This window comes from Lacerta agilis, chromosome 6, assembly GCF_009819535.1.
Source record: "Lacerta agilis isolate rLacAgi1 chromosome 6, rLacAgi1.pri, whole genome shotgun sequence".
NCBI classification, from domain to species: Eukaryota; Metazoa; Chordata; class Lepidosauria; order Squamata; family Lacertidae; genus Lacerta; species Lacerta agilis.
In genome coordinates, this window is record NC_046317.1 from 82,960,834 (window position 1) to 82,973,220 (window position 12,387).

The 12,387-nt window shown below is 45.2% G+C and overlaps 1 protein-coding gene across 4 annotated transcripts in view; it reads left to right on the forward strand.

The window, feature by feature from the left end:
* Positions 1-880: 880 nt before the first annotated feature.
* PHACTR3 (phosphatase and actin regulator 3) overlaps positions 881-12,387 on the forward strand; it is a 201,287-nt gene continuing 189,780 nt past the window's right edge. For all 4 annotated transcript variants that reach the window (XM_033153656.1, XM_033153659.1, XM_033153658.1 and 1 more), the window contains exon 1: positions 881-1,019. In XM_033153656.1, coding sequence (XP_033009547.1) covers positions 911-1,019 — 109 coding nt within the window. In that variant the 5' untranslated portion in view covers positions 881-910. The remainder of the gene's footprint in view (positions 1,020-12,387) is intronic.

Below are 12,387 nucleotides of genomic sequence, written 5' to 3' on the forward strand. Positions count from 1 at the left end.
GGCTGCTCTTGCGTCTTGCCACCGGGATCTCCACCAGCCTCGCCTCGCCTCTCCCTCCTTGTCAGGGGCGCGTGAAGGTGTCAGGTCGGAGAAGGCAGGGGGGCTCCGCCTCTCGCGCACACCTGCTGCTGCTCTCCATTCCTTTCCTTCTTTCCTCCTCTTTTGTGCAGTGCAGGTAAGCTCTCTCCCACCCACGACCACTCCTCCTCCCTCCTCTCCCCCCTTCTCCTTCTTCCCCCATCCCCGGTGATGTCACACCTACTCTCGCAGGGCATGATGGGAGAATCCCTCTGTTTCCCAACAGATGCGCGAAGAAGAGCAGCAGCAGCAACAGCAGCAGCAAGCAGTTCCAGGAGGGTGGATGCGCGTGCTTTATTTTATTTTCGCCTGCCTTTTCTCCTCTGCCTGGCCGTAATATGGGAAGAGACTCCTGCTGAGCCTAGGACTTGGCTCACTCCGACCTCCTCCCATCACCTCACCTGCCATCCATCCCCCTTGCCTTCCTTCTGACCAAGGCAGCGTGAAGCCAGCCTTCGCCACTCGGAGGAGAAGATGCCCAGGAAGAAACTTCTGCAGCGCCCCGCCGAGCCCTAGGAGCCCCCAGGCGCTGGGAGGGACGCCCATCCCTGCATCTGGATGGTGCCAGCGGACTGCTTGGCATCGGGGCGCTTGCAGGACGAGGCTGGTTGCCAACATGCTCCCGCTGCTGGGACTCCCCGGCTGAAAAGAGAGGCGCGCTCTGCACCACCACCACCGGGTCACCCCCTTCCCCGCCGTGACCTTGGGCTGCCTCCGGTTTCATGAGCGCCTCTCCCTCCTCCTCCTCTTCCTCCTCCTCCGGCCTCTGAGATCTGCTCTCCCTCCCCCTCCCCTCCCCACCCCACCCCTCCCCTCCCTTCCCCACCCCCTCATGGCTGCATCAGAAGAAGGAACTGGCTGTTTTCTCCCCAGAGGCAGGTCACAAAGCGACCCCAGCATCCTCGGTGACACCGCCGGGACTGAAGCCGAGGAGCAGCAAGGTAAAAATGCAAGCGGGACTTTTCCTCTCTCTTCCCCGCCCCCTCCCCTCCCCCTCCCCCTCCCCCTCCCAGTATAGCAGAGGATGTGGGCTGGGTGGTGAGGAATGGGAGAGAGTCGTAGAGGCAGAGGGAGAGAGAGAGAAACAGATCGGGAATGGGTGTGTGTCTATGTGTCTTCGCATCTGCCAATCTGGCAATAAGCCTGTCAGAGAAGGGAGGGCAGAAGGAAATTAGGAACATATTCTCTGCAGTAAGTCCTGAAATGATGCAGTGGCTTAGCTGTAAATAGGATTACATGAGAGCAGTCTCCCCATCCTAGCCCTTCGGAAGGGCAACGCTTCCCTGTGCCAGCTGAAGGAAGCATTTCAGAGCAGGGCAAGGGGGAAAGAGCCAGGATTCTTTGAGCTTCTTCCCCGAATTTTTTCGGCCACCCTCTTACTGGGCAGCAGGATTCCTTAGCCTTGGAGACTCCGTCCTCTCTCCTTGAAACAGGCTGTCTTATTCACAAATGATGAAGCGAATCAGAGATAAAGGGACATGCCCAATGCAGCTCAGGAAGTCATTGGCATAGACCAGATTTCTAACTGCATGAGTTCTATATCAGAGGGCAAGCAGTCATGGCTGGGCCTCTCAGGCAGTAAAAACTCAGAACCGGTGATTTCAGGCTCCACCTGGCTGACAGTTACCTGCTGCTGTTCACCTGCCTGGGAAGATGCTACTCAACAATATTACTTCACTCTACTTTCTTTGCCTGCAATTGGAAGAGACTGGCTTCTCCCTTCTGCCATCATTGGAGAAGGATGCTTGGTCCAAAATGGCAAGAGCTGCTTTATTCTGGAAAGTTGCCTGAGCTCCATTGTCTCCCTCTCACCCCACACGACATCCAGCCCACCCCACTCCTCTCAATCTACAGGCATGCAAACACACTGAAAATAAAACGGCTAAAATCAACACTGCCTGCTCCTTGTGAGAACATCCAAGAGCTGAGAGCAGTCAGGACGGAGCTGGGTTGCTTAAGCTGAATCTTTGTTGGTTACCACACATAGCCTAATTTACCTGGGCAATTTAACCGAAGCTTGGGCATGTGCCTGACTTTCCCCTTGCAACAGAGAGAAAGAGAAGGACATCTCATAAAGTGGGAGGGGATAGGCTGTTTGGGATGAGAGGTCACCATGGAGATGGAAGAAGCAGAGTAATAATTAAGTCACCAATCCCACCCTCTGGCCCACCCCACCGAGAAAGCAATTTTCGGAACACACCAAGAAGTAGGAAGCACAGCAGTGAGTGTTGAAAGAGAGAGAGAGAGAGAGGTTGGGAGTGGGGGTGGGGGTGGTGGGGAAGCTAGGCGGTTGCAATCCTGTTTTTTCTATTTATAAGTGTGAGAGAAGAAGGGTTTCACCCACCAACGAGCCTTCCCCTTCACTTTCTCCTCCTTTTGAAGCATAAAACTCTTTCCACTGAACTGCAAAAATCTTTCTAGCTGTGACTCACACACTGGGGTCCTCAAAGGAGCACGGCAGTGGCAGCGGCAGCAGCAGCAGCAAAGCATTGTGTTTGGGATTTTGTGCGCGCGCGGTGGTGGTTAAATTGCGAGAACAGTTGGTTCTGGGAAGGGAGCCGTTTCCTGTGTCCAGTGTGCGTGCACAACACGCGTGCACAACAAAACGGAACCAAACTTGACAGGGTGCTTTCGTGGCAGGATTGTGCGGCAGGAGAATTCAATCAGCTGGATGGGAAGCCCCAGGACCCAACAGACTGATATAAACAAGGAGCTACGGTTGAGTGTCATGGGCTGTTTGTGCAAGAGATGTTGACTTAGGGTCTTGATTGAACACAACAGAGGCAGTGACTGTTCCATTGTAGGCTTCAGAAAAATCTCCCATGGAAGTCTGTAACTAAGGGACTTTGACACAGGACCCCCCCCCCAAAAGAAAAAAATATATCATAATACATATGCCCCTTCACTTAATATACCCTAGTTGTGTTCTGAGTACTCTCCTCAACACACACACATTCCTGCCCTCACAATTTTATAGTCTACCCCACTGCCTTAGTTAGTGGGTAACTTTATATTCTGAATCTTTAAACTGACCGAGAGGTTGCTTTTTTGAGGTATTGTGCAATTACTTCCAGGAAAAGGAAATTAATAGGAAACCTGCTTTAAAAGCAAGTGTGTCTCATTAAGACAGCATCTTCCCTCCCCCCCAATACATAAAAATGCAATTAAATCCCCTCCTAGACCTCTTTATGCCATCTCTCCCTTCACCCACCAATCCAAGGTTTCAGCTATAGACCTGTCCTGGTGTACTGATATCTGAGATGAAATCCTGGTCGAGGGCCGTTCCAAAACAGTGTTTTAAACCAGCACATGCTAGAGTCGCCCTCTCTTATTTGTCCTCTCCTTTTCACGATGGTCATTCCATCTGTCTGATGGCACCGCCTGTCAGAATATGCAAACATGTTAATAATGAGGACTGAGTGGCTTTAAGCTTCATTTTACACAGTCTAATAATTGAGGATCCGTTGCTCTGGAAACAGATTTTTTTTTTTTTAAGGGAATAATGAGAACAGCTGATGAATCTTTCCTGCCTAACCACGCTGATATATCCCAGGTCATGGGAACAAAGGCTGTCACTAGCACAAAGTGCTAGCCTTTCCCCCTAAGGGACAATAGTGTCTGGATAAGAGGAATGTTCATTTGTGTGCTTTCACATCTGAAGGCTGCAGAAATCATACATTCCCTTAAATTTCAATTTCGCTCACTTCTTGCCTGTTTCTAGGTAATGAAAAGCAGTGTGGCAGGCTGGCAAACAGATAGGCTGTATGTGTGATTTTTTCTTTTCTTTTTTAAAGGACAGATCTGTTTGAGGAAATGCCTGAAGGAAGATCATTTTTTTTTGCCCCCAAATATTAACTTATTTTTTTGTTGCTTTTCCTAAATAAAATGATGTTTAAACCAACTCTAGGCACCTGCGATCAAAACAATAAAGCAACAAGCAACACTCCATAATATGCAGAGTAAAACAAACATAATTTCAAACAACAATTCGCAATAAATTACAAATGAATATCATTATACAAATGCCGGTTTTGTCTTCTTTTCCATAATTTCTGTTATTTGCATAGGCTTATTGGGAAATTGACTAAGAATACAACCATTCACACCTCTGTTTAAGAGTTCATACACTGAGGTCAATAGGATTTACACTGAAGCGATTTTGCAGTGGTTCTGTAATTTCAGGAGAGATTCTGCTGTCCATTTAATCTAACATGAAATCAGTAAAATACCATGTAAGTTAATGAGTGCAATCAACCACATGCTCCTTCTGTGGAGGCTGCATTCATCTCATTGGAGCTCAAGATTGCCTTAAAAGAATTCTGTTGACTTGATGGTAAAAGAATATTTGCAACTGTTGGAAGAACAGGAGCAATAGTTGCGCACAGTTCTGTTTGTTCCATCTTCAAAAGTATCTGGAGATAGAAGAAAAAGGGCCAGCCAAAATAACTGAAGACTGAAAGTACCTTTCTTACCTATAGGGTGCTTGAGTTTGTGTCAATGTAGTGTCTAAGAAGGGCACACATTTCCTTGTGGTCCCAATTGCTCATGGTCCCATCGATAGCAATGGTCTATGGGGCAGTAATGCAATAAGTGCCCTTCTTTCCTCTAGAGCCCTGTATGTGGAACACCCTCTCTGTGGAAGCTCACTTATCACTTTCTCTGATGCCTTCCAAGTGCCAGTTAAAGATGCACCTGCTCACAAACAGCCTTTGACATGTAGTGGGGAAGTTATCTTATTTTCCCAGTTGCTGGAAACCACAAGTAGGAAGAGTGCTGTTGTGCTTCTCTCCTGCTTGCGGACATTCTGTGGGCACTTGCCTGGCCACTGCGAGAACAGGATCCAATCTAGATGGGCCCTTGGCTTGACCCAGCAGGCTCTCCATTGCATATGTTTGTGCTTCGAGTTATACTTGGTGATTTAATTGTTTTATGTTGAAAAGTGGGCAATGAGGCAGAACAGGGCCTTCTCAGTGGTGACTCCCTGTTTTTGCCAGCTGAGATCAGGTTGTCTCGCCCTGGTGACATCTTGACATTGCCTAAAAACATACTTATTTTGCCAGGCACCTGGTGGCTAAGTGTTCAGTGCGGAAAGAGAGAGTACGTCGTGTTCCGCTGCTGTTTTCTAAAGCTGGTGTTGTTTCATTGTGACTTCAATTGATTTTTTTTTGGTTGTGTAGAATGTGCAGCTGTTTTTGAGAGGTTTTAATTAGGGCTGTTAAGGTGACCTGAGACTCCTCTTGGAGAAGGTGAAGCATAAAAGCAATGAACGGAATGCCCCCCCCCCAATGGAATAGAGTAGCAATCTCTGTGGTAAAGCACCTGTTTTGCATGCGTGGGTTCAATCACTGGGTAGAACTGGGATAAACTCCTGACGGAAATCCTGGATAGGCAGGTAGACAATAATGAGCTACAGGGATAATGAGACCAATGGTCTGACTCAGAGTAAGGCAGTTCCTGTGTTCCTATGGCAGTAGGGTCAGTGCAGACCAAAAAAGAAAAAAAGGGGGGGGGGAGAAGAAGTAAGTTGGCATAGGCCTAATTGACTCTTGGAATTTGCTACCGGAAGAACATGTTGAAGATCACAAACTTAGGTATTTTTTTAAAGGATTGGACAAATTTATTGAGGATAGGACTTTGAAAGGCAGTTATGCTTGGCAGCTAAATTGAATGGAATTGATTTATACGCAACATTTCAGTACAATACCATTTAAAATCAAAAAGGAAAACCCCCAAAACTTTAGAAAGATAAAACACTTCCCCCAAAGCATCTACCATGTGTGTGACAGTAATACCTTTAAAGAAACTCACACAACATTATTTAATAAAAAATGAATTTAATAAAAAATATAACTTAACCTACTTTGTGTCAAGAAAAATTAGTGCTGTTTTGATTTTGATGCACTCAGATAATTTTAACAAGACCTATTTTTACACAGTAATGAAACTCCATGTTCAGCAGCAGTCTATCTGAGTACCAAAAGCTGGGGACGAACAACGGTTGAGGACTGATGCTTCCTAGCTTCGCTGTAGCTTCTAGCCGGCTGCTGTTGAAAACAGGCTGCGGGTGAGGACCTTGGCCGCTTGTTCAGATATTCTTATGCTCTTTTATCTCCAATACCATTTTCATTTTATTCTCTAAACCAGGCTCTCTCTTTTTTCATTTAAAGAAAAGTATTTGTCCCACACAATAGCTTTGAGATTCAAAACATTCTGCCTCGCTTTGTTCAGCCAAAAAGAAATTGCCTTTGCATTTTGTCATGGTAATTTCGCCCATGTTCCCTCCTGGTGCGTGACATGGATGATCACAATACAGTCCTGACCTCATCCAGTGATTACAACTTCAGCAGGGGCTCTTGGTTCCCCCTCAGCCCCTATACGAAAACATAACCTTCTGGGGAAGAGCCTTGGATGGTCTCAGCTTCAATCCCTGGCATCTCCAGGCAGAACAGGAAAAGAATCCTGTCTGAAACTCTGGAGAGCCATTGCCAGTCAGTGTAGATGACATTGACCTAGATGGACCTCTGGTGTGACTTGGTATAAAGGCAGGTTCTGCTGTTCCTAACTCACTATATCATAAGGGAGAGGCCAAGTAATTGCTGAATGCATGTGCTTTAGAAGAAGAAGAGTTTGGATTTGATATCCCGCTTTATCACTACCCTAAGGAGTCTCAAAGCGGCTAACATTCTCCTTTCCCTTCCTCCCCCACAACAAACACTCTGTGAGGTGAGTGGGGCTGAGAGACTTCAAAGAAGTGTGACTAGCCCAAGGTCACCCAGCAGCTGCATGTGGAGGAGCGGAGACGCAAACCCGGTTCCCCAGATTATGAGTCTGCTGCTCTTAACCACTACACCACACTGGCTCTCTTGAAATGCAGCTAGGAACTCTGAGAATTGTAGCTCTGGGAAGTGAACAGCAGCTTCCTACCAACTCTTGACACCCTTAAAAATCTACAGCTCCCAGAATTCTTTGGGGGAAGCCATGACTGTTTAAAGTGGCATCATGGTAGCCACAGTCACATTCTTATGTTGTTGTTGTTGTTGTTGTTCAGTCGTTCAGTCGTGTCCGACTCTTCGTGACCCCATGGACCAGAGCACGCCAGGCACGCCTATCATTCACTGCCTCCCGCAGTTTGGCCAAACTCATGTTAGTAGCTTCGAGAATACTGTCCAACCATCTCATCCTTTGTCGTCCCCTTCTCCTTGTCGCCCCACATTCTTATGACAGACCCCCAATTCTGGTGATTCACCAGGGCTCCTCTTCGGCAGTCTTGTCCTGCCCGCGTGAGCACTGCCAAACGATGCTTTGGCTCATGTTCGACTCCACATGGAACCGCGAGCATTTGTAAACAATTTGATGTGGCAGGGGCTGATCAGATGGAACACATTCCATGCCAGCTCTGAATTCGACCGTGTGGCAATGCTGGCTGTGAACTACACAGGTGCGAGGTATTACAGCTTCCATGTGGAAATGGAATATGTTGCAGTAGATTTGGTGTCTCTCTTATATAAGCTACGGCTCTTAATTGTCTCAAGGTGTGGGCTCAAGGGGAAGGAGTTCTCTGAATCGTGGCAACATTACTTTATGGTACACGAAGCATAATTTCTTTGCGGAGGGTTTGCAGCTCAGTAGTATGCTTTGCATGAAAAGAGCTTCCAATTCAATTCCTGTCATCTCTAGAAAGGCTGAGGAAACTACTGCCTGGAAAGCTGGAGAGCAGGTGATGGGAACGGTCGTCCAAAGAATGAATCTTCTTCAAGCTTGGGTCTCCATTCATTGTTGGACTCCAAATCTCATCATCCCCAATCAGCTTAGGCAATGGTCAGGAATGATGGGAGTTGTAGTCTAACGTCATTTGGGGTACAAAGGTTGAAGAAGGCCAGTGTAGACAATACTGATCTGGATTAAACATTGTTTTGACCATTGATATAAGCCAAGGCAACTTCCCATTGTAGTTTAGGAAAGGCCTTGGGATTTTTCTTTTTGACCTTGAGCATCCAAATTGTATCTTTTATGGTCTAGTTTTAGGAAGGAATCAATAAGGATCAAACTATATGTTACACGCAAATGGGCATAACTTTAATGCCCACTTTGCCAGGGACTGTTTGAGAGCAGAGAAGCAGCATGAGGAGGAAGTGCTTAACCCATTTTCCTGCTGTTTCCTACTGCAAATCATCCCTGAAATGGCTCCCCCACTAAGATTTCAAACACGTTTTCCTTCTCATACATGCATTTGAGACTTCCCAGGGAGAAAAGCTGCTGTGGGTAAGCAATTTAGTCCAGCAAATTGTGGGTGGGAAAATAATTAAACACCCCTTCCCTCCCGCTGCTTCTTCACTCCCAATCAACCCCTTCCAGAATTGTGTCCTCAAGAAAGGCGGTTGAACTACAGCTGCAAGCCTTTGTGTGTGCTTGACATGTGATTTTGGCCTTTTAATGACATTAAAACAATCTCTTGGGTTTCCATATATTTAGTACAGCAGGATTACATTCTGATGCAATTTTTTTGCCTTTTTGCAAGGCCCTGCATTTCATCCAGCTTCATGGCTGAGTTGACCTTGACGCTCACACAGAAATTTTATGAGTTGCCCAAAGTCACACACAGTTGAGTCATTGGGATCAGCTGGGATAAGAGCCCAGAAACCTTCTGGTTCAATCACAAAATGGCATGAAATGGGTTGGAAAAGAACAGAAATGAGAAATGGCAGCAGGGAGAGATTAAGCAGAAGCCAACCTTTGATCAGTAGACGAATTCTAGAAAATTAAATCGTGCCCCTTAATTTGTGTTCCTAATGTGTTCCTTAAATTGTTCTTAGTCATAAAATAATAATTTGCTGTAGATCCTGTGGCTAAGATAACCAAATCTGATAAACAAGCATTTCTTCATCTTTGGAGGCTATGTCTATCTCCCTACCCCCCTTGCAGTTTCAAAAATCTCGTGCCTATGGAGGCATTCCAAACCAAATTTTATCGTTCCTTATTGGGAGTCCCTCCCTGTGCTTCTAACACGGCTGTCCGCCTTGAAGTCGGACAATTACCTATTGATGCGCGGGTGTGGATCATGAGGATACACTATTGGTTAAAACTCATCTTTTTCCCGGCTGGGTTGGCACCTCTAACACTATTAGACACCTTTCATTCCAACTGGAAAGCTTCCCTCCTTGGCAAGATAAGAAGCCTGGGATTTTCCCCACAGATTCTGATAGCAGCAGGTTACGACAGAGCCAAAAGTCAAGTGCTCCAACGCATTAGGGACACAGAGCTACAGTGTCACATGAGCAAAATGGAAAAACATACCTCAATAAGAGACTCCGGGAGAGGGTTTTCACCCGCAGACTATCTGACCAAACTACAAATACCTAAATATAGACATTCCTTCACTTTGGTCAGATTCAACGTGTTGCCCTCTGCCCTGTTACTAGGCAGGTATGAAGGCAAACCGTATGAGTCACGTGTTTGCCCATGTGGCTCCTTGGAGGTGGAAACAAACCTGCATATACTGCTGCATTGCAGTTTCTACGAGGATTTACGACAGACTTTTATTACCCCAGTTCTTCAAAAGTTTAAAAATGAATCAGAATCCCAACGCTTGAAAGCCCTGGTAGAAGACAAAGTCTCTGAGATTACGATTAATGTTGCCAAATTCTGCGTTTCTGCTATTAGACACAGGAAATATGAGCTATCCATTGGCAATGCGCAGGCAAAGGCAAACGTTTAATTTTATCTAAGATCTTAATTTCGAAATGCTGTTTTTTCGTGTGTTTGTCTTGTGTGTGCTTCGTTGGACGATTTGGTCTGTGACCGTTTAATAAAATTTGATTTGATTTGATTTGATTTGACTCCCTACCCCCCGGAAGTGTATTATATTGTGTTTCCTCCTCCTAAGGTGGCCAGTCATGACCACAGTTCTGTGTAAGGTTTTGGTTGCCTGGCCTCAAAGAGGATATTTAATAGTATTTAAGATAATATTTAAGATATTTAGAAATTTAAGAAGGATGTTGACAAGCTGGAATGTGCACATAGTAGGGCAACCGATATGATCAAGGGTCGAGGAACCAAGCCTTATGAGGAACGGTTGAAGGAGCTGGGTATGTTTAGCCTGGAACAGAGGAGAGGAGATATGATAGCTATCTTCCAATATCTGAAGGGCTGTCACATGGAAGAGAGAACAAGCTTGTTTTCTCCTGCTCTGGAGGGTAGGACTTGAACCAATGGCTTCAAGTTACTAGAAAGGAGGTTCCTGCAAAACATGAGGAAGAACATTCTGACAGTAAGAGCTGTTTGAGAGTGGAACGTTCTCCCTTGGGAGTTTGTGGACTCTCCTTCCCTGGAGGTTTTTAAGCAGAGGTTGGATGGCCATCCATCAGGGATTCTTTAGTTGAGATTCCTGCAATGCAGGGGTTTGGACGATATGACCCTTGGGGTCCCTTCCAACTCTACAATTCTATGATTCTATAATTGTAGTGCTGGTAAAAGGAAATCAAAATGAGCAAGGGGATGGAGCTGCTGCTCTATGAGGAAAGGTTACAACATATTCAGTGTTTTATTTTACAAAAACAGCAGATGATAGACAGATGTATAAGGTTATGCATGGCATAGAGAAAGTGGACAGAGCATCTTTCTGCCTCTTTCATAATACTAGGACTTGGGGCCATCCAATGACTTTTTTTTTTTGCACAGTACACAGTTTAACTATGGGATTTGCTTGCATGAGATGTAGTGATGACTACCAACTTGGATAGCTTTTTTATTTTTAAAAATGGACAAATTCAGGGAGGATAAGACTATCAAGGGCTATTACCTTCACATGCAAAATATTAGTTGGCGGTTTGGTCATCAAACAATGCACATGTACATATGAAGCAGCTCCCAATGAAAGACAGCTGAAAGTCTGCATTGTATCTGGGGTGTTGGGACATCGTCGTAAGAAATTCCTATAATGTTAGGACTATGATGGTCCATTAACACATGGAGGTCATCATTAGGTGAGCATCAGTTGATGAGCCTCTCGCCATCTACACAGGTGATTTTCTCATGGTAAACATTCTCACTTTGGTAGCTTTCATGCTGTGATGTCAAAGCATTTCTCCTTGCAGCATGACCAGAATTCAACATCTGGACTCCAGACACACAGCTGAATCCCAGCATGCATGCTGATCCTTCCACATGAGAGGGATTCCACTAGCCACTTTAATTTAACGTCGGCTTGGGAGGAGAAATCCACTGGAAACTGTATAATGCGATTAAATAAAAACTCCTTCATCCCTGGAGCCATCAGAGGACCCACATTATCATTTTTTCCCTTGAGGAGATGCTGGAAAGGCATTTAATTGCTTTCTGATATGACTGGGATTCAGTAACGGCTGTGGCTTTAATGCTAATATCTCAATATTAGCAAAGGTAATTCAGCTAAATGGTGCTATCACGGTAGGTGGAGAGTTTCATGGTGGAGAACATCTGTTCTGTATGTTCTTACTGGAACTGATAATATATGGTGCTAATTAATCAGCATTAAAGTACTCCTAGGACACTAGGCTGCATCAACAGAAGTATAGTGTCCCAATCAAGGGAAGCAATAGTACCACTCTATTCTGCCTTGACCAAACCCCACTTGGAGTACTGTGTCCAGTTCTGGGCACCACAGTTTAAGAAGGATGTTGACAAGCTGGAACGTGTGCAGAGGAAGGCAACCAAGATGATAAAGGGTCTGAAAAACAAGCCTTATGAGGAACGGTTGACAGAGTTGGGTATATTTAGCCTGGAACAGAGGAGACTGAAAGGGGGTATGATAGCCATCTTCCAATATCTAAAGAGCAAGCTTGTTTTCTCCTGCTCTGGAGGGTAGGACCCAGACCAATGGCTTCAAATTACAAGAAAGAAGATTCCAACTAAACACCAAGAAGAAATCTCTGACAGTAAGAACTGTTCAACAGTGGAGAAGACTCCCTCAGAAGGTGATAGACTCTCCTTCATTGGTGGCTTTTAAGCAGAGGTTGGATAGCCATCTGTCTTGGATGTTTGGCTAAGATTCCTGCATTGCAGGAATGGCCCTCAGTGCTCTTCCAACTCTACAATTCTATGCTTCTATGATTTTAAGCCAAAAAATAGTTGTGTAAGTACAAGGCCCCCTACCATTTGCATAGTTCAAAAGAATTTGCTTGATTTTTAATTTAACTCCATTTCTGAGCCAATTACTATAAAGCATCTTGAAGTGATTTAACAATAAAAACATATCTAAAGCAGTTTTATATATAAAAACAATTTCAAACCCAATAGAGTTAAAAAAAATACCTTTCTACTAAAACAATTGCA